This window comes from Leucopleurus acutus (assembly GCF_964270905.1).
Source record: "Leucopleurus acutus genome assembly, chromosome: 9".
NCBI lineage: Eukaryota > Metazoa > Chordata > Mammalia > Artiodactyla > Delphinidae > Leucopleurus > Leucopleurus acutus.
The window spans coordinates 56,959,096-56,982,357 of NC_139144.1; the positions used below are offsets into that span (position 1 = coordinate 56,959,096).

Sequence of the window (23,262 nt, forward strand, 5' to 3'; positions counted from 1 at the left end):
ATTAAAATAGGAACAATATTGTATTATAAAATAGTTAATTGGCTCCATATATAGAAATACTATTAGTGCTACTTCAAATGTTTTTAAATTTATGGCTGAACATGTCTTTTTAAGTTTATAGATAACATCTTGAATATTAACAGATGAAATAATTCTTTAGATATTTAACCGAAAAAAAACTCACACTGGAAAGAAAATAAAGAGGACTTCCTACTGAAATAGGTTACAGAGCTTAGAAACAGAACTCATGCTGACACCAGCTGTCACATTCCATTTCTCCTTACCCCCAGCACTAAGATACCTGACCTGTATAAACCGGTAATGGGCCAATATATTTTCTTCAGGCTACAGAGTCAAGACTACTTGCAATCTTAACAATGCCATTAAGGCAGCTGATGCATTATTCATGGTGATAGACCCAGAGCAACCTTGCTTTGGTCCCAAGGGAAAGCAAAATTTACTTAATCCCCAAAGAATTTTTTCCAATAAAATAAAGAGAACTAAATCATGAAACCTGAGACCTCCCTGAAACCACACTGATTACAAGATGGCAGAGGAACATATGTCTGCACAAGCCTGCCAGGGGAAAAATGCACAGTGTCCAGCTCATCAAAAAGATGCTAAATAGATGATTGCCAGCAGATAAAAAGTAAAGTTAGGAGACATACCTGGAATAACTGTTGCATGTGAGGAAGAAACAAATATTTTATCAGTTTGTTTATGAGATTTGTGCAGATCTTTTACTTTCTTCCCTGAGTGTGGGGGGAGGGGGGGAAGGGGCGGGGAAGGAAGGGGGACAGGCATTTGAAGCACCTTGGCAGGGATACAACCAAACATCTTCTAGTCTTTTTGCAGAATGATGACATGTTTCAGCTTCGCTACTCTTGTCCATAAAACTTCACATTTCCTCCACACGCAGACAAATGTACACATAAGCGTACGATGGGCATTAGAATTGAGCCATGTGTTTGCCATGTGCAAAATGGCCACATATTTCATATGGCTACAGTTTAAAAGCCACAGCAATTCCCTCTACTGAACAATACTCAGTCTAACTTCTAAGGAGTACAGAGAAGAGCTAAAAATAAACTTCAAGAGAAAACAGTTGAAAAAACAGGGCTTCCTTACAAGGCATTTACTTTTCTTTAGGATAATGGAAATTTTATGTTTAGAATAAGAGATTCACCTGAACCAAACAGTTACATCTTCAATTCATGTCTTACTAAAACATCTACTAAGGAAGATATAATTGCAAATGGTAAAATGAAGTGCTGTAACTTAAATATTTGCGTTTCGATTCCTCTGCTACTATAATTATTGGTTTCCACAGAGAGGATAGACTATAGTGGATATTAGCATGAATTCCGGCACCAGGCTACCTGGCTACAAATTCCTCGGCAAGTTAGTTAAACTTTATGTGCTCAGTTTCCTCATCTGCAAAATGAGGATACCAATGGTACTACTGAGGGATTAAATGACGTAAAATATGCAAAACACTTATTAGACTAGTGCCTGGAACATAGTAAGTACCATACAAATGTTTGCTATTTCTCCAACTGCTACTAGTAATTCTACTCTTATGACTCCTCAGTCCAGTTACAAGCGGTGATCCCATTGAAAATATGAACATGATTCAAAGAGGTAGAGATTGTACAAAATGGGAAATCCAGAATGGTAAAGTGAACACTTATGGGTATAATAATTATTTATTTGCAAAAATACAAAATTTTGAGAATGATATAAAGTCATCATAGCAAGTCATTATATTTAAAAATTCAGTTAAAGTGAGTGCTTCATTAGCTGGAGAGAACATGCCACCAATAGTCTTAAGGAACCAAAATGAGTTTGGCTTTGTGAGAAGTGGTTAACTCTTCCAAGTGACTAGCATTAAACCACTGGCAGCTGTTATTTGCCTCTAAGATAAGATGTAGCCTTGGAGTTAATAGATAGCAAAGCCTAGTCTTTCCACAGTACAGTAAGACAGTAACATATGGTAATTATCTATCAGTGAAAGCAGCTCACTAGGACTCCCATACATCAACCATCAAATATATGGTTTTTCTGCTATACTTTTTTTTTTTTTTTTTTGTGGTACGCAGGCCTCTCACTGCTGTGGCCTCTCCCATCGCGGAGCACAGGCTCCGGACGCGCAGGCCCAGCGGCCATGGCTCACGGGCCCAGCCGCTCTGTGGCACGTGGGATTCTCCCAGACCGGGGCACGAACCCGTGTCCCCTGCATCGGCAGGCGGACTCTCAACCACTGCGCCACCAGGGAAGGGAAGCCCTTCCGCTATACTTCTGTTCAGCATTTAAAATACTTTATAATACTTTTGTGAGGATATCATGGGTCTTGCAATAGTAATAGAGAAAATTACTATTTTCTCTATTAGTAGAGTACTATTTTCTCTAATAGTAATAGAGAAAAGTACTAGTGAATCCTCCTTCTGATATAATTCACCACTTAAAAATGAAAGTATTTAAAAATGGACAGTAGCTCAAACCCAGAGGACCCAAAGGACAAGGTTTCCTGTGCTGGTCATCTCTAAATTAGAAGATCCTGGAATTGAATCCCACCATCCCTAAAATTCAATTCAATAATTTTTTATCAAACTAGAAGTTTAACCCTATTTGTATATTTATTTTTAGAAAGTCTAGATCTCATTCTTGTAGGATTCTTATATCCTGAGGTTTAAGAAAAATCATTTACGTCAGCAGTTAGGAGCTAATGAAGTCATTAAATATAATACAGTTTAAAACTAGTTTAGCTACAGCTAATAAGTAAATATTGTGTATAAGGAAAATACATTGATCAATATTTTTTAATCATTCTAATTTTATTACTAGTCATACTGATGTTAAGTCATGGCTAAACTGTTTCAGAGAATGGACTTAAGAAATTTCTCCAAGTCATCTAATTTTAAAATGTGTATATTTGTGGTTAATTTGATTTTTAGTAGTGTAAAAAGATATCATGTCCATAGTTATGACATCCGAAATTTTCGCTCTGGCAAAAGAACCTGTGTGAGGTACCTGCAGCCCATCCCACAACCTGTATCACCTGCATCTGAAGTTTTCCTTCATCCTGCACCAGAGGTTCTGCTCTCAGAGTTTAGGCTCAGTGCTCTGAGTCCTTAACCTAAATCTCCCAGAAAGTGCTGCAGAAGAAAACAAATACAGATTCTAACATATGGGTAGTTGCATCTGCCAAACATTCCTATCATTGCAGCAGGAGCCCCTCAAAGAACCAACTAAAGATCTTTAATTGGGGCTTCCCTGGTGGCACAGTGGTTAAGAATCCATCTGCCAATGCAGGGGACACGGGTTCGAGCCCTGGTTTGGGAAGATACCACATGCCGTGGAGCAACTAAGCCTGGGCGCTGCAACTACTGAACCCACGTGCCACAACTACTGAAGCCTGCGTGCCTAGAGCCCGTGTTCCGCAACAGAAGCCACCACAATGAGAAACCTGCGCACTGCAACGAAGAGTAACCCCCGCTCTCCACAACGAGAGAAAGCTGGCGCGTAGCAACGAAGACCCAATGCAGCCATAACTAAACAAATAAATAATTTTTAAAAAAAAGACACCTTAAGAAACATTATTCTTCTAACACATTGTGCACATTTGAAGTATTCAAGTATTGAGAATTACGGTCCACATGGAGAAATCTAGAAAACAGTATGAGAAAGTGTGAATACAATTCAAGATCACAAGCAATTTTCTATGGATGCTTTTTAGGTTTATAGAAGCTAGAGAGTTAGCATGAGCCAGGAAGGTATCTGTTGTCCTGACAGTCAGCATACATAAATTTTTCTAAGTGATTTTTTATAGCTGTCCTCTACTAGTATTTTGCTTGTTATTGACACACTCATTGTGGAAGACAAAAAAATTAAGGTGGGATTTAAAAAAAAACAAAGGTATATCTTTTTTTAAGAAAATAGAATTGAAATGGAAATCTGACTTAGAAAAATGAATGCAAAAGGAATTTGTATTCCTAGAGAGGCTACTGGTAGCACAACCACCTGCTGGGAGATGATATGGTGCTGAGCTAAAAATCTTTCATGGACCTCCAACCTCAGGGAGGGGAGATGGATGTGACCACCAGGAGAAAAACTATCTTGTAAAAAACACTCAGGCTTTCTACTTGCTTCTATATCAACACCCCTGATACTCTGTTTCCAGAAGTGACTGTGGCCATTTCAGTTTGCCTAAACAATATTTTTTAAGGAAAATTACACCACCATTCCATCAGAGTAAAAGGTTCTCTAGAGTCACAATAACCTCTCCCACCCATTAAGCAGACACTTTCTCCCCTGACACCTGCTCTCCAACACATAACACTCTCTCCAATTCCTTCATCCATTTCCAGACTTCAACCCTGACCCTTTGCTTTTGACTTCTCATCCATCTTCTTACTGCCACTATGGACATAATTAAGACTTTGAGACAATGATCCTTGAGTGCACTCAATTCAATTAAGTGATGGATAGTAACCAGTTAAGTGCCAGTCAAAAGTCAATACTGGAAAATGTGTGTCTCTACATATCCATCCTCAATGATTGGTATCCTGATTCAAGGACGAGTTGGGAGTGCTCACATACAGTTTAGAAATAATTTGAACTAATAAAAAAAAGACACTCAGCAGCTATTATTTTTGATTATTATCATAACAGATCAAATAATTTAACAAAAAAAAACACTATCAGAACTAATAATATTGATGACTGGTCATGATCTTTCATTGGTAATAATACAATTAATCATATCTTTACCAAGATGTCTATTTTTACTTTTTGACTCCAAGGAAATCCACTTCCTCCCCCATCCATACATATCTAGAGGATTTACCATTCCTCTCCTAGTGTTCTAAAACTCCTACTATGGCTATTTTCCTGAGATATGAAAAATAAAACAGACTTTGTACTAGAGTGTGTCTTTACCATTTTTGCCTAAGGCAACTGACGTTATCTAAAAGCTACCCAACTGCGGGCTTCCCTGGTGGCGCAGTAATTGGGAGTCTACCTGCCGATGCAGGAGACACGGGTTCGTGCCCCGGTCTGGGAGGATCCCACATGCCGCGGAGCGGCTGGGCCCGTGAGCCATGGCCGCTGAGCCTGCGCTTCCGGAGTCTGTGCTCCGCGATGGGAGATGCCACAGCACTGAGAGGCCCGCGTACCGCAAAAAAAAAAAAAAAGCTACCCAACTGCATAACCAAATTTAAGAGGGATACCTAAAGGCTCTTCACTTAGACCACCATTTCAGTTTAAAGAGAAGACTATAAAGGAGTAATTGTTAGGGACCTCCAAAAAATGAGATATGTATATAATAAGTCTACATAAAATACCTATCAATTTGTATAGCTATCCTATTTTACATACTGTAGAATATATATAGATAATATGGTATAAGAGTCAGCTCTGGAGTTAGATAACCTAGATTCAAACTGCAGCTCTACCCCTCCTTACTGTGCTACTTTCAGCAAGTTATGTAACCTCTCTGTACCTCAGTTTCCTGTCAAGTGGGATAATATTTATATTTATAATCGGTGGTTGTTTTGAGGATTGAATATATGTAAATTCATACGCCTGTCACATCATGAACAATAAATGTTAGTGATTACTATTATTAGGATTATAATACTGATTAACCAGAGCCTATATAATGGGAGACTTAGACCGACCAGCATATTGGCAGTTGTCAACTTCAAGATAAAAAAGTTAGCTAACAATAAAACAGCAAACTGGGGCTTCCCTGGTGGCGCAGTGGTTGAGGGTACGCCTGCCGATGTGGGGGATGCGGGTTCGTGCCCCGGTCCGGGAGGATCCCGCATGCCGCAGAGCGGCTGGGCCCGTATGTCCGGAGCGGGAGAGGCCACAGCGGTGAGAGGCCCACGTACCGCAAAAAAAAAAACAACAAACAAACCAGCAAACTGCATGGTTTAGACTCATTCACTGCTACTCATCAATTTCAGTTTCCTTTGTCTTAAGAAGCCAGAACCATAGTTGGCCACAATCAAAATAAAAAGATTCTGTTCCCAGGGTATTCTCATTAATAGAGGTTTTATGTTTAAATTCTTTTTAAAGTTTATGTCAAACACACAAAAGTTCTCCCTCAACTAAGGGGCAAATTTCAAATTTAATTTTTAAATGAGTTGGAAATAAATGAAGTGAAAGATGATATTAATATGTTTTATTAAAGGAACAAATAAAAAGTATCTATCATGTTTTTTTCTGCTTAAAGCCTTTCTTTGTAAACTTTGGGTAAAAAAAAAAAAGGTTTACATAGAACTTCAAGATCAGGATTATGCACCTCTATGATCGGAATAAAACAACCTTCCATGAGACATAGAATGTCTTGCAGATAATACAAATCATTATCTTAAGGAAAGATCACTAAAATATATTTCCTTTTACTGTAAATATAAAATTGCAATCAAGAGCAAAACCCACACTGTGAGAGATTGTATAGGATAAACAACCTGATTTCTTCAACAAATATCGATAAATTGTAAGGAAGAATAAAAAAAGAAAGATAAGCGGAAACCAATGGTTTAAAGGAGATTTTTAAAAACTTAGTAAAAAAAAAAAAAAACCTAAACACACAAAACTAAACTCTAGGACACACTTGGGTGATAAAACTATAAACAAAATTAAGGAAAAAATAACCACAAAAGTCAGGATAGTGTTTACATGTCTTACAAGAGGAGGAGGGAGGGACTTGGGCTTGGGAAGCAGCACATGGAAAAGTGGGCCAAGGTCTTTTTTTTTTGTTTGCGCTACACAGGCCTCTCACTGCTGTAGCTTCTCCCGTTGCGGAGCACAGGCTCCAGACGCGCAGGCTCAGCGGCCATGGCTCAGGGGCCCAGCTGCTCCACGGTATGTGGGATCCTCCCAGACCAGGGCACGAACCCGTATCCCCTGCATCGGCAAGCGTCCTCCCAACCACTGCGCCACCAGTGAAGCCCTTCAAGGTCTATTTCTTAAACTGGATAGTGGTTATCGGGTGTTCACCCTTTAGTCATTTTTGTGTCAGTGTTATATTTTACAATTAAAAAGATTTTAAAAATAAAATTGCAATCTAAAAGATTCACCAAAGTAGCTATTAAGTATTTTTTTTTCATGAAAATGTCTTCCTTTTCCTACATACATACTCACACCCTTAAATCAAATGCACTGCACCTGAATTTTCACAAATAAAGGTTCCATGACACCTGAGCAGAGTCATTTACCAGACTGGTTTCTAGCCATTGTTTAAATCAGACTTGATAATTATTTTGATTTTAATTTTGCATCTTCAAGATCAATATGATTGGGCTTCCCTGGTGGTGCAGTGGTTGAGAATCCACCTGCCAATGCAGGGGACACGGGTTCGAGCCCTAGTCCGGGAAGATCCCACATGCTGCGGAGCAACTAAGCCCATGCGCCACAACTACTGAGCCTGTGCTCTAGAGCCCGTGAGCCACAACTACTGAGCCGGTGTGCCACAACTACTGAAGCCCAAGCACCTAGAGCCCATGCTCCACAACAAGAGAAGCCACTGCAGTGAGAAGCCCACACACCACAAGGAAAAGTAGCCCCCCACTCGCCCCAACTAGACAAAAGCCTGTGCACAGCAACAAAGACCCAACACAGCCAAAAATAAATAAATTTATATGAAAAAAGATCAATACGATGTTTGTGCCAACTGACAAAAACAGAAAGTTCTTACCTACAGTTTTGCTTTGATCCCATATACCCTTTCAAACACTTCAATGCCAGGAGAAAAGCCAATTTAGAAAAAAATTCATAGGCCTCTTAGGGAAGGTGTTATGGGCTGAATTTTATATTGTATTCACCTAAAATTCGTGTGTTGAAGTCCTAACCCCTAGTACCTCAGATTATTACTATATTTGCAGATAGAGTTTTTCAAGAGGTAATTAAGTTAAAATGAGGTCATTAGGGTGGGCCCTGATCCAATATGACTGGACTGGTGTCCTTCTAAGAAGAAATTAGGATACAGATACACACAGAAAGAAGATCATGTGAAGACACAGAGAGAAGACAGCCATCTATAAGCCAAAGAGAGAGGCTTAAAGAAACCAACCCTGCTGACACCTTGATCTTGGACTTCTAGCCTCCAGAACTGTAAGAAAATAAAATAAATTTCTCTGTTCAAGCCACCCTGTCTATGGGACTTTGTTATGGCAACCCTAGCAAACTAATGTAGAAGGTAAAAGAGGAATAAAATATTCTGGTTTTTTTTTAAGTAGTAGAGGGAAGAAAAAGAAAAATATGAAATGTTATAATTTTACAGTTTTACTCCACTCATAATGTATAGTAAATAGAGAAACTTAAGAAAGTTCTGAGTCATTAGTAAAGAATGGAGACCTAACAGACTCCATGTAAAAAGAAACACCCAAAGAGCTAAGCACAGAGGGCAAGACATGAGGAAACCAGCAGGAAAATAACTGGCTACTGACTTTGATTTGACGGGACAGGACTCAATGCTTTCAATATGGTTTCTGGAAAAAACCCAGAGGAGAGTTTTGAGTTTTAAATGGACTAAAAACAAATTGAGGTGATGGGTGAGATCAAAGTGGTTTTCTTTTTTTCTTTTTTTTTTGCAGTACGTGGGCCTCTCACTGTTGTGGCCTCTCCCGTTGCGGAGCATAGGCTCCGGACGCGCAGGCTCAGCGGCCATGGCTCATGGGCCCAGCCGCTCTGCGGCATGTGGCATCTTCCCGGACCGGGGCACGAACCCGTGTCCCCTGCTTCGGCAGGTGGACTCTCAACCATTGTGCCACCTGGGAAGCCCCAAAGTGGTTTTCTTAATGGGAGAAATTCCTCTGGCTCTAGGGTTTGGATGAAGTTTGGATTTACATTTCCCTGGTTGGATAGGCTTGGGAGTTAGGCAAACCATCAAGGAAGAAAATGCAATTCTCAGGCTGGAAAATCAGCAGTGGTTGTGTGGTGAAGTCCGTGTTCTGCGTGTTATATATACCCATGGAGCCTAATGATCTGAGTGGACTATGCTTTGTTGATTAATATAAGTTTCCTGCAAAGGGATACTACTGTAGAGACAGCAGATAGCTATTGCTGGATACACCCTCCAAACCTCCATGCTTATATTTGCATTTCATCATTCCACTGACAGACGTAAACGGAAATAAATTGTGAACTGCCTGTTTCCTCTCTTCTCTAATTTAGCAAAGGAATAAGATACACTCTGCATTCTGAAAAGCATCATACAAAATAGAAAATGAAATCAAATAAACAAGGATGAGATTAAAAGGAGTCCAGAGATTCTAAATCTAGTTAAATATTTTTTCCAACTATAAGCAAAATGGCTCCATTTTCTTATGTCATACTAAGAAGAATCCTAATATGCTTTCTGATGTAACACAGTGATATAAATCAATCAAACATTCAATTAGTCAGTTTTCAAATAAGTTTAGAATAACTTTCTAGAGGGACTGGCATAATTATTATATCTAGATCACTTAAAAAATGAACATTTTGCTTTAAGTGTTTATCATTTAGAGATGTATAGATGTGTGAAGATTTATTTCCTGGGAAAAATGTCCCAATGTCTGGAATTTGCTTTTGTAGAGGAACAAAATTTGCCACCCCAAAATGTCTCTTTGGCATATGGATTATTTGGAGCTGAAAATAATCAAGACCCCAAATGACTCAGGAAGAAACTTGGACCTTCCCTAAAACTACCCAAAGAGTGTGGTTAGAGGACCTGTTCCAGGAAGGGAGCTATCACCACAGATGACTACAGGATGAACTAGGTGTGTAGACAGGGAGGAACCTAGCAAAGTCTGTTCCTAAAACTCCTCTCTGTGTCCCATTGTCTCTATGTGACCCAGCAAACATCTGGTTACCAAACATTTGCTTTTCCATCTCCATGTGAATTGCCTTCCCCCTCTTTGAAGTCCCAAACCACTACCCTCAACATCTTTTGTCTTTAGCTGAAGATGGTATTTAAGATGAGGATTTCATCCTTTTTGGCGAATTACTCAGTTCTTGGTCTCTCCCATGTATACATGTTATCAAACTTTTGCTTCATTTTTGTCCTGTTAATTTGTCTCATGTATATTTAATTCACAGAGCAGCTAGAAGAACATAGAAGGGTAGAGAAAAATTTCTTCCTCCTGACAGTTTAAAATACTACACACACGTAGAGAGTGAAAAGATTATCAAAATGTTTATAACTGTTGATGCTGGATAATGGGTATGTAGGAGTTCATTGTAGTATTCTTTTTACCTCTGTATATGACTGAGACATTCCGTAATAAAAAGTTTTCTTTTTTTAGTTAACATATAATTGCAAAATCCAATCCCCTTCTCTTGTCACTGGACTAGGACAATGTAATTTATTTTGGTTATTGATAACAGAGTTTAATTTAAATAAAACGCTTTGTTACAGTAATACATTTAAATTGAAAAGCAGTAGACATAAGTTTAAAGGAAAGTAACTTTAGAAAATGTTTACAATATAATGTTTACTGTTAAAAAGCAAGATACAATATTGTAAATATATATGACACCAACTCTGTAAAATATGAAAATATAAATACATGCACAGGACAAAAAAAATACTAGAAGGAAATACAACAAAATGAAAACAAAGTTTATCTGTCAGTGATGAGTTTATGGATGATTTTTCCTTTTTTGATACATTTTTCTCCACTAACAAGTTTTCTAAAATGAGTACAAATTAAATGAATAATCAGAAAAAGAAAGCTTTCTTTATATTTATATATATATATATATATATATATATATATATATGGCGTTATAATTCTGATAAGGCAGAATAGACAGTCTGAATGCTGTTCAGAAGAAAATAAACACTTAGCTAAAACTCTTTATACTAAACATTGGTTCTAAAGAAACTCTTGGGTGGGGTTTGATCTCATATGCCTCAGACAACATCATCACTGATATGAAAGACACATACATTCTTATGCGTATAACTGGGAAATTTTTTTTTTTTGGTATGTAATCTTTTTCAGAACTTACCTGACAAGAACCAATATCTTGAGATTTGTCTCCAGGGATTTAAAACTCCCTGGGACATCCCTGTTGACATAATAAGTTCATAATTTTACCAGAGAAATCTTTCCCAAATTAATGCAAAGCCAGGCACCTACCCTGGACCCAAGATTTCACCTCTTGATTCTCAGCGCTAACCTTAAAAGCAAATTTCAGAAATTATTTTCTGTGACATAATCTAAAAGAGAACTACTTGCAGTAATATTAATCCCACAAAGCATAACTCCAACAATTCCGGTAGTACAGTAAGAATTCATTTTCTGGTAACTAATTATTTTTCCCTAAGTCAGTGACACCCTCTCTTGATAAATTCTGAAATATAAAAACCCCAAAACTACATTGGAAGTATCACTGAAGATTAAAATCATAATCAGTACTTAAAAGATTCTCAAAAGTTTCCCCCAAGAGAAAAATTTTACATACTTTCACTTCCACAGTCTTCCCTCCATGTTCAATGTGTCTCTCCACATATTCAGAGGACAGCAAATCACTGCAACAGAAAGAAATGATGATGAAAGAGGACCTTGAAAATCACCATTAAGTTTACAACGTTCCAGCTTGAATGATTCTTTTTGTTTGTTTTGTTTTGTTTTTTTCTTTTATAAATTTATTTATTTATTTTTGGCTGCGTTGGGTCTTCATTGCTGGGCGTGGGCTTTCTCTAATTGCGGCGAGTGGGGGCTACTCTGTTGCAGTGAGCGGGCTTCTCACTGCGGTGGCTTCTCTTGTTGTAGAGCACGGGCTCTAGACGCATGAGCTCAGAAGTTGTGGCTCACGGGCTCTAGAATGCAGGCTCAGTAGCTGTGGCACATGGGCTTAGTTGCTTCACAGCATGTGGGATCGTCCCAGACCAGGGCTCGAACCCGTGTTCCCTGCATTGGCAGGCGGATTCTTAACCACTGCGCCACCAGGGAAGCCCAGCTTGAATGATTCTTTAATCCAGATTTTAAAACAAAAATAAAACTTTAGAGGTCTCTCTCTCTCTCTCTCTATCTCTCTCTCTCTCTCTCTCTCTCTCTCTCTCTCTCACACACACACACACACACACACACACACACACACACACAACCTAGTACTTGTAAAAGGATATGAGGCTAAACTGACTAAATCACCTGTCACCCCGTTGCTTAGCAGAGCTAGTTCCACCAATCTAGTTCAGCAATTCTAGGAAACTACCATTATTTTTGACATCTTATTCTTCCCTTTTTTACTTTAGCTTTTTTGTGTGTGAAGATTTTAATTTAAGTTTTTATTATACCTTACATCCTTCTTTGCTGTTTCTCTCCCCTAACCTTTGAATAGTGGGGTACTCCTAGGAGGCTAGTCTCCCTACATTCCTTGGTGCTCTTTTCCTATCTCATGTCTTTAAGTATTAAGATGTTGTCAATTTCTAAATATATATTTCCAATTCAGACCTTTTCTCAAACTGTAGATGTAACTGCCTACTGGACATCACTGCTTAAGTATCTAATAGGCATCTCAAACTTAACATGCCAAGGCTGAATTCTCTGACCCTCACCCATTCCCACCACCTGCTCAGCCCACAGCCTTCCACAACAGCTAACATCAACACCATCATTTCAACCGCTTTGCCCAAAACTTTGAAATTATTGACTCTTCTCACACCCCACATCCTTGCTTTAGCTTTTTATCAAACACTTTTGATTTACTACCATACTTTACCATTTCTCATATGTTACGTGTGATATTTTATCTAACAAAATATTAGTTTCCCCCCAAAAAAATTAAACAGAGGCAAAGAAAGTTAGAAGAAATGAAAAAGAATATACTTTCAGCCTTTTAAAATAAGCTTTTTTGAAATCTCCCCTAAACAACCACCACCTTCTTGTATAATTTTTAAATGTTTACATCATCTTAAATATACTTCTCTTTAATTTTATGTAAGAGGAAAAAATTTCCCCTTTAACAGAGGCACCTCAAGGCACAACTCCAATAAACAGTCTTGAAGTCTTTAAATTTTTAAAGCAGTAAAATGTAGATAAAATTCACATTAATAAATAAAAATATAAACTTCTAAATCTACCCCTCTATTAATAAACATTCACCCAACTAAAAAGCTGTGTTTTACAGTGCTCTGAAGGTCACCATCCAAAATTGTCCCAATCATAAAAGAAGGTGAATTTCTAAGCACAAGAGCTACCATGATAAGCACTATGCCTACAGTTGCTTGAAATGTAAACAGAAAGATCAAACACGCGTTACATTAATGCAGGCACGAGAGTCAGTTTCTTATAGTATCTGATGCTTACATTTCTATCTAGGTAACCTATAATTATAGTCTAAGTCCTTGTTTCATTTGTCTTTGGAATACATTTTCCTATTGACTTTACGGGGAAACAGCTAGAATACTCTAAGCTGCAAGTTGTAGAAAACACAACTAAAAGTGGCTTAAATAATCAGGACATTGATATCATTTCTTGTTAGAAATTCCAGGGCAGGTGTGATGTGAATTTGCTTCTGCAACTCTTCAATTCTGGTAGGTGAATACATTTAAAGTTTACAAAATATAGGCAAAACACTTTTTAAGATGTTTTAAATATAGACAAGTAGCTACTAAGCAAAATTTTGTTAGATGTGGGCAGAATGCATAAGATGTGTAAAGCATAAGTAAGAAGATCATATGTGTACCTCACATTGATAGAAAGGGATGGATGACCAAAGATACGTAACATTTTTAAGGCACCTGGGTAATAAGTGTTCATGATGTAACAAATATATAAAAGATGCTATATATACAAGATATGCTTATACATAAACAGTTAATATTTATGAGGTCTTATTTCAACCACCTATTGGTAACACCCAGGATTTCTCAACTTCCACAATACTGACATTTCAGGCCAGATAATTCTTGGTCTTGGGGAGTATCTTATGCATAGTCACATGATTAGCAGTATCCATGACCTCCACCCACTAGATGCCACATCACACACACACACACACACACACACACACACACACACACACACACACACACACACACACACACACACCAGCCATGACAATCACAAACGTCTCCAGACATTGCCAAATGTACACTGGGGGGTAAAACTACCCTGGTTAAGAACTGCTACTGACACCCATTCCTGCCCCATGTTTTCTCCGAACCAACAGAATTCATGGCTGTTCATCAAGCTAATTGGCAGGCTGTAGCTCCTGACCAAGCATATTTGTCCCTGTGTCTCTCAGATACAGCACGTGGGTGTCATTAGCTCAGGCCACCTTGCATCTGTGAAGCTTGCCCAAACCTCATCTCTGGTCCTTGTAACTACATATCAGCAGTGAAGGCAGATGCAGCAGAGAGAGAAGCAGATCCTAAGAATACAGTGTATCCCAGTACACATTAGCTAGAGTGGTCCTTCCACCCCACTTGCACCCTATCCTAAGCGTGCTAACCTACCCTTTTCTTTCCTCTTGCTTCTCACTGTGTGCTTTAATTTGATTTAGCAAATCATGTGATTTGAGGATTTTAATTTGGTCTGTGAGGGCTTGCTGTTTGTTCCCTTACTTCTGGGATAGCTTGCTAGCTAGTATACTTGTAGGCAACCATTGCAGCAGAGTAATTTTCCACTGGACATCACAGCGGTTCCAGGGCTGGTTCATGTGGTAGCTCAGCACCATTAATGAGACCAGGAGCATGTCCATCCTTCTGCTCTGCCATCAGAATGGTGGGTGACGTGTACTTGTAACTGGCTCCTCTCATGACCCTAACATGGCTGCTGCAGATCTAAGCATCTCATGCAGATAAAGATACCCCAAGGTAAAAAAGCCTCGTATTTCTTTACAAGTCAGCAAACTCTCCACGAAAAGCCTCTAGCATTCATCTTCTCAAGTGTGTTTTGCCAGGATTACATTACTTGGCCCTGCCAAAGCCAGTCTTTTTGTTGTTGTTGTTGCGGCCTCTCCCGCTGCGGAGCACAGGCTCCGGACGCGCAGGCCGGGACGCGCAGGCTCAGCGGCCATGGCTCACGGGCCCAGCCGCTCCGCGGCATGTGGGATCTTCCCGGACCAGGGCACGAACCCGTGTCCCCTGCATCGGCAGGCGGACTCTCAACCACTGCGCCACCAGGGAAGCCCCCAAAGCCAGTCTTTTGACAAGGACATTTGTCTCTGAACAATCAAGATTCTCCTCCCCCTCTCTCTCCTCCTCCCATGAACATCATGGCTACTCAGAGAGAGGTGAACAACACTACAGGGTGGAGAGAATAGCTGTTGTATAGCCAACAGACAGTTGTCTTTTTTTTTTTTTTTTCGGTACGCGGGCCTCTCACTGTTGTGGCCTCTCCCGTCGCGGAGCACAGGCTCCGGACGCGCAGGCTCAGCGGCCACGGCCCACGGACCCAGCCGCTCCGCGGCATGTGGGACCCTCCCGGAGCGGGGCACGAACCCGTGTCCCCTGCACCGGCAGGCGGACTCTCAGCCACTGCGCTACCAGGGAAGCCCCTGTCTTCTTCTTTTTTTTTAATATAATTTTTATCATGAGTATGTTGGATACTTCACAAATTTCCCAAGGTTTCGAACAAAATAGTGAAGCCTCATGGTCAAGATCTGCTGAAGCAAAACCTGTCATTGCTCCACCATCCACATCCCATTCTTTATCCAAGACCATACGCTCAACAGGAGAGGTACCAGAAAGATGTCTGCAAAAAACTGCCCCCTAACCTTGCTATCAGTCTCCAACAACTTCTCCAGCAGTGAGAGCGAAAAATTACCCTACAGAGTCAGTGTTTATCAGCAGAGCCAGCCAGATTCCCTCTGTTGGGAATCTGAACTAGTAAATTCAGAAAAAAAGAATCATTCAGTGGATGAAGAAAAGAGAAACAGAAAGTCAAAAATAAGCAGTCACTTGAGAGAAACTGGGCTGTGCCAGTGGTGAATCCTGTTACCCAAAGAGTGGTTCCTCTCTTGGTGGATCTCAAGCCAAAGAGTGGGAGAAGGAAGAATTTATTACTTGCAGCAAGTAAGGAGAACACCAGGGATCTTTCCCAAAGCAGTGTCTCCCCCAAGAGCAAAACTGGGGAAGTTTTAAGCTAAGGTTACATGCATATTCATGAAAGGGCTTGAGGTGAAGAAAATTCAGCATAGAATTGGGGCAATGGTCAACAGAGTCCACACTTTAGTTGATTGAAGTCATGAGGGTCAGAAAAGGTCAATATCATCATTCCTTAGGTTCCATTCGATCGGGTGGTTGAGTGCTCCAGGGGGATTTAAATTCTTCAAAACAGCTCAAGAAAGTGCTTGAGGCTAATCTTTACCACTGAAACAGAACTAGGAGTCTTTACAACTGATTTATTATCTTTGCTATTGTTACTTCTCTTGCCTGAAAACAGCTTTCTCTTTGTTCCCTTAAGATCATTATTACTGAGATCTATTCAAGGGTAAGCACTGTGGCCAGGCTTAGGTCATAAATGGCTTCTATGTCAAAAACCTATATCTAGTCTTTTCCTCCAGCCCAGCCGTGATGTTGGATACCTTTCTCCTTCACTGCCCTGTGAGTAAACCCCCATTACTGGAGCCAGCAGGAGTGAGATCAAAAAGGGGGAGGGAGCTCCCCTGGTGGCGCAGTGGTTGAGAGTCCGCCTGCCGATACAGGGGACACGGGTTCGTGCCCCGGTCCGGGAAGATCCCACATGCCGCGGAGCGGCTGGGCCCCGTGAGCCATGGCCGCTGAGCCTGCGCGTCCGGAGCCTGTGCTCCGCAACGGGAGAGGCCACAACAGAGAGAGGCCCGCGTACCGCAAGAAGAAAAAAAAAAAAAAGCCGGGGGGGGGGGGTAAGAATTGTATAGTAGTAGGAGTAATAATAATAATATTTTTTTTAAAAAAACAAACAGCTTTTGAGTCTTCCAGGTATTCAAATTTCAAGGGAATATTTTTCTTTGAATTATAAAATCTAGGAATTAAGAGAGTATGAGTCACCACATGAATTACAGCAAAGAAAAGCCTCTGCTCAGGAATTATGCAGCTATTTCAATCAAGCCTCTATACCTACGAGTATTGCTAGAAAGGGCTGTCTGTAATTTAAACCAAAATCAGTCCATGCAATTTTTGGTTTTTGTTGCGGTATTGTGGAAGTCTAAGTATTGTTATTTTAATTATTGGGCTGAAAAACCTTCTATTTAAAATGTCATTGTTTGCAGTTGTAGAGAATGGACTTGAGGACACAGGGAGGGGGACGGGTAAGCTGGGACTAAGTGAGAGGGTGGCACTGACATATATACACTACCAAATGTAAAATAGATAGTGGGAAGGAGCTGCATAGCACAGGGAGATCAGAGGGGTAGGATAGGGAGGGTGGAAGGGAGACACAAGAGGGAGGGAATATGGGGATATATGTATATGTATAGATAATTCACTTTGTTATACAGCAGAAACTAACACAACATTGTAAAGCAATTATACTCCAATAAAGATGTGTAAAAATAAAAAGTCATTTTTTCTTCTACTGAAGCATAAAATCCTTACTACCACCAACTTAGAACCTCAGTAAAAATTTCTGAAGCCTCCTAAAGTAGAGGTAATCAAAATTACCCTAAGTTCTATTTTTTTTTTAAGATCATTGTTTATCATTAAGTAGGAATCTACTTAATTTTAAGTGTGGGAAAATGAAGGATCTTCTTAACACATGGGAAATTTTATCTGACCGGGTAGAATTTGCTTCCTGTTAACAGCTAACTCAAAACTAATGTGTGAATGCTTCTTTGTGAATTTTGAGAGATGGAAGTGAAAATCATTTTCAGTCAAATTCTAAACCCTCTCATTTTCTAAAGGAAATAAGGAGATGTTTTAAAAATTAGAAATGTATTCTGAGGCCCCTTTTTTAAAATTTATTTGCATGCCATAATATGCCTGGAATAAGCAAAACAAATACAATGTAAACATTTTCAGTCATAATAATGATTATCCTTTGTCTATTGTGCTACTGAATCAGAGGCAGCTGGTATAGTACAAAGGTTTTGGAATTTAAAAACAAAAGAGCAAATATTCTGATTTCCTATCCAAACGCTGCCATTTACTAACTATGTGACCTTGGCCAAGTTATTTAATCTTTATGAACACAATTTGCCCATATCTAAAATGAAGATAATAAAAATTTCTTTATAAAGTTGGTACGGTATTAAATCAGAACATATGTGAAAGGCCTCCCAAATCCTGGTTTCAATTATCCCACTCCTTATTCATCATCTCCTATCCATCTTTCTCTAGAACTCGCACTTTAACTGTTTGTGTTACGGAACCCAGCTTCAGCTGGAAAGCCAGTACTTGAGAGACGCGTGTTGGTTGGAAAGAAAAGGCTGCTTTAATCAGGAGGCCAGCAACCTGGGGAGAAGGCAGACTTGTGACCAAAAACCAACTCCGAAGATTCTGCTTGACCATGAAAGTTTTTAAAGAGAGAATCATTTGGGGAGGGGGTCAGAGTCTTCGTTATCTTCCACTGTGTGCAAACTTTCTTCTGATTGGTTGGTAGTGAGGTAACAGGGCGGTGCTCCAGGAATCTTGTGCTCAGCCCGAAGTTACCATCCTCCACCTGCGTGGGGCCTTAGTTCCTACAAAAGAACTCAAAGGTATTGGTTATTATATTCCTTGAGGAGGAACCAGAACCCTCCTGCATTGCTGCGCTATTGTTTCTTGACTGCTTCTCCTTTGTTTCTTCATTCCCTCCGTTCATTCCCTGATAAGCAACTGTTTGCCATTTGGAACTTGAGGAAGGTCAAGGGGGCTGAATGAAACCCATCACCTACAAACAAGAAATGGGGAAACAGAAAGGATTTATACCTAGGAGGGCCCCACGGGGTCCAGCTCCATTTCATTTGGAGACTTTTAAACCATTGACCCTACCTACTACTTTTTCACTGTCCTTCACCTCCCTCTGACCCCCCTAATCTACCTTACAGTCCATGATTCATCATGAAAATCCCTCCCTTCCTCCTCTCTCTCTCCACTATGCTCATTGGCCAAACCTCAACCATGGTAAAACTTAACTCTTCTACGAATCAAAGTCTGACCCCCTAGAAGTGGAACATCCTGAATGGTCGTACATTGAACCACGTAATTTATGACCACAATATCAAGTGGTTCCCCTTAACACAATACTGCCCATAAATCCACTAGTCCATTTTACTAGGCAATTTACTCTGAGAAGACCCCTCCAAACTTTTCTCTCCTAAAATCTCCAAGGCATTTCTTGATCATCACTCCCTGCTGATGACCTCACTTCTGTATCCACTGAGAAAGTGGAAACAGAAAAGGGCTGCTTCATCTTTCCAATCCACCAACACCCCTGTTTTCTGAACCAGTCTCTGAAACAGAGCAAGACACTATGGGGCCTACCCAGGACAGAACTTCCTCCATGTCCACCGCCCGCCTTTTGTCTGTAGAAAAACTTTAGCCAAATAATAAATTTAATGAGAGAAATGAGAAAATGCAGAAGCAAAGGAAAACAGTCAAATAATACCAAATAATAATAGTTTAGTCATTAAGAAAAGTCAAGGACCTTTAGTTCATCCTCAAGGGCTATAAATAATATTCTGAGCCACATCCTTGGAGCTGTTTTGTAGATACTGAAACCCCCACCCGGTGGAAGAAGTTAACTACAGGATGACCAGACTGTAGCCATGACATGAGCTGCCACAATTCTGAGCACTGGACTCAAGAAAACCAACGCTCCAACTGCAGATGAACTGTACCTAAAACCATCAAGATGATGCTGATCAGACCACCACATGGCTAATTTCAAGATGATAATCAGAGCTGACTGTGCTGTTCTGCATGTAGCCCTTTCCCTCTGCATATACACCCCTGAAACTCCCCTTTAAAAGCTCTTGCCCACTGATCAACAGTGGAGAGTTGGGTTTTGGAAATGATTCTGCCTTCTCCCCCAGCTGCCAGCCTCCACAGTAAAACAAACTTTTCTTTCTAGCAACACTTGCCTCTCCAGTATTGGCTTTCGAGGTGCGAGCAGCCAGACATCTCAAACTCAACATGGTTAATGCATAACTCTCTCAGCCAAATCGCAATAGTCAATTCCCTACTCAAAATGTATCCTACTAGTAACTTCACAGTGAAGAAAACTGGGGGACATCACCTTAACTGAGTGATCATAGTTAACATTGCCAATAATGGAAGAAACCAAAATCATGGGCTCCCAAAGTGATGCACTGAGAAGGATAAATCATTTACAGTATTCCCACTAAAAATGCATAAGAAAGAAAGAAACAAATGAATAGAGAAACCTGAATCAGCAATAGCTTTTCAAAGAAATAGCCTCAGAGCAAAGATCTAATCCAAAGTGCTGCCATTCAAATGTGACCTCAAGGTCAAGATCAAATCAAGGGTATGGTTGTAAGACACTTTGTTAAGACCTCAGAAGGACTTTTAATGCTGTTTTGCCTAGACTATATCAGCTATATTAAAAAAGTTTCTAAGATTCTTAAGAGCCTGCCTATTATTGATAGATCCTCAGCGACACCATAAAGTTTCTAAGAACCTTAAGGTATGACTCATAGATATTCTCACCTAAACAAAAGACTTCTCAGAATCTTAAGGGCATCTTAACTCACAGTCCAAAGTAGAGAAAGGCCTATCTCAAGACGATTTGTGGATGTGTTTTTTTCTGATGGGGTAAATTCCTCAGATTCACATGAAACCCACCAATGGAAACACCACCAGCTTGGATTAAAATGGATAAGTCAATTCAAACCTTTTACAGTCAGGAAGCAGACCTAGAAATATACTTAGATTAGGCCTGGGTGATTTCTCATGGAAAAGAAATGGTGACTCAAAGGGTAGAACCAAGAACCATAGGCAACCAGTATCAGGAAGTAGAACAGAGCTTTACTCAACATACACTCCCTTTCCCAAAACGAGGCAACTGGTGACATACACCTGGCTGAATATCAGAATTTCAGAGGACCAGTGATAGCTAGGTACCTCCTATTTCTTCCATTTTTAAATAGGAATATCTACTGCAATCATCCTGTCCTCATCTCCCCACTGTATACTGAGTGTATATGGAATAGATAACTTGTCATTTTAGTTCAAAGGTCTGTACCTGTGTTACCTCATCTAAAAGCCTGAATCAGATTGAGATGATAAGAATTTCAATTTCCTTGAGTTTGAGCCTGATAGTATAATGGAATGAGATTTTTCAGGAAATCTTTGGAGGAATTAGTGCATTTTACATATATGGGAAATGTAAATAATTTGTGGTCACAGGATAGACTGTGGTTGAACAAAAATGTCTAAAAATGCTTTGTGACTCCTCTCATGGTAAAGTGGAGACCATTTCTCCTTTCCTTGCATCTGAGCTGGTCCTATAACAAACACAATGAGACAGAAGTAATATTGCACAACATCTGAGATCTGCAACTTCCACTTCCATGCATATGGAACTCTCCATCTTTGAATATTTGAATCCATCCACCATGCTGTGAGGAAGTCTAAGCAACCACGTAACAAGACCCTTGTAGAGGAGAACCAAAGTCCCTAGCTGATAGACCCAGCTGAATTTCCAGCCAGTGCTGGCACTGATTTCCAACCATGTGACTGAAGCCATTTTGGAACTTCCAGATGTGATAATGCCCCAGCTAACACCCCATGAAGCAAAACTGCCCAGTCAACCCACAGAATTGTACAAAATAATACACTGTAAGGCAATAGGTTGATCATGCCTTCTTATTAGAACATTCAATGATTGTTTTACTGCACAACATCATGTTTTCCTTAGAGCAGTCTACAGGGAATTCCCTGGCAGTCCAGTGGTTAGGACTTGGCGCTTTCACTGTCAGGGGGCCGAGGTTCGATCCCTGGTCGGGGAACTAAGATCCCACAAGCTACATGGCAAGGCCATTAAAAAAAAAAAAAAAAAAGAGCAGCCTCCAAATGAGTACAATGTAATTTGTTTTGGATAATATTAACATACAATTTAGGATTTTTCGACTTTATGATGGTACGAAAGCTATATGCATGCAGGAGAAACCATACTTCAAATTTTGAATTTCAATCATTTCCTGGCCTAGCAGTGTGCTGTATTATACTCTCTCATGATGCACTGAGCAGCAGCTCCCAGTCAGCCACTCAATCACGTATTGGTAACCAACCAATACACTTACAACCATTCCATACCCATGCAACCTTTCTGTTTTTCACTTTCAATACAGTATTCAATAAATTACATGAGATGTTCAACACTTTATTATAAAACAGGTTGTGTGTTACATGATTTTGCCCAACAGTAGACAAATGTAAGTGCTCTGAGTACATTTAAGGTAGGCTAGACTAAGCTATGATGTTCAGTAGGTTAGGTGTATTAAATGCAATTTAAACTTACAATATTTTCAATGTACAATGGGTTTATCAGGACATAACCAGATCATAAGTCGAGGAAGATCTGCAACAGAATCATAAAAGCTTCAAATATGACTATAATCCACCCAGTGAAGTAGTAAAAATCCCCATAGGTCATGGGTCACAATGGAAAATTAAGAGATTTCATTAGGTATTTAAGTCATGAAAAGCTTTTCAGAAGAACAGAACTGGGAAAAGGAAAAATTTAAGGACCCAGATTTCATTATTTTATTTTATTTAAGAGGAATAAAAAATTACAAGCTTAGAAAGTTTTTTAAAAGAAAACATTTTTCCCATTCTCTCCATTCTATGCATCGTTCCCCCCATTTCATCTTCTCTCTCTTTATTTTCTTATTCTGTCTAGCCAAGCATTAACCTTCCAGATCCTTTTGGCAAACTAGTCTTTGCTGAGAATCCTCACTACAGAAAATGGATAAATGTCCTGAACTTTCATACCACTGAGAATTAATCATCCAGTTTTTAGCTTTGTTTTGTGCAAAAACTGATATCTATGTCCTCAGTATGTAATAACTAGTACTTAAAATTCCTATTTTGTTTGAACTAAATTAAAGGGAAACTACAAATGTGATTTAAAAGCTTTTCCAAAATTTGCCTTTTAGATGAAAGTTTCATTTTATTGTTTTCCAATTTATAAACATGAAAATTCCTTTCCTGTTTATACACACACAAGAGATTTTCTGTACACCCTTGTGGCTACAGGGGAAGCTATTTTGGTTATATTCTACTGAGGAAGTCATAATCTGATGAGAATTTTCAGGGAGCTTTCAGTGTGTATGCCAGGACTAGGGCACTTAAAGTAAATGTGGTTATGAAAGTTGAAATAGGCACTATCATTAACA

General features: G+C 39.6%; 1 protein-coding gene across 1 annotated transcript in view; it reads right to left on the bottom strand.

Annotated features, from left to right (window-relative positions):
• The window catches only part of ADAM22 (ADAM metallopeptidase domain 22), a 241,009-nt gene that overhangs the window by 94,977 nt on the left and 122,770 nt on the right, over nt 1-23,262 (bottom strand). The window contains 1 exon segment of the mRNA XM_082845888.1: nt 11,461-11,527. Coding sequence (XP_082702014.1) covers nt 11,461-11,527 — 67 coding nt within the window.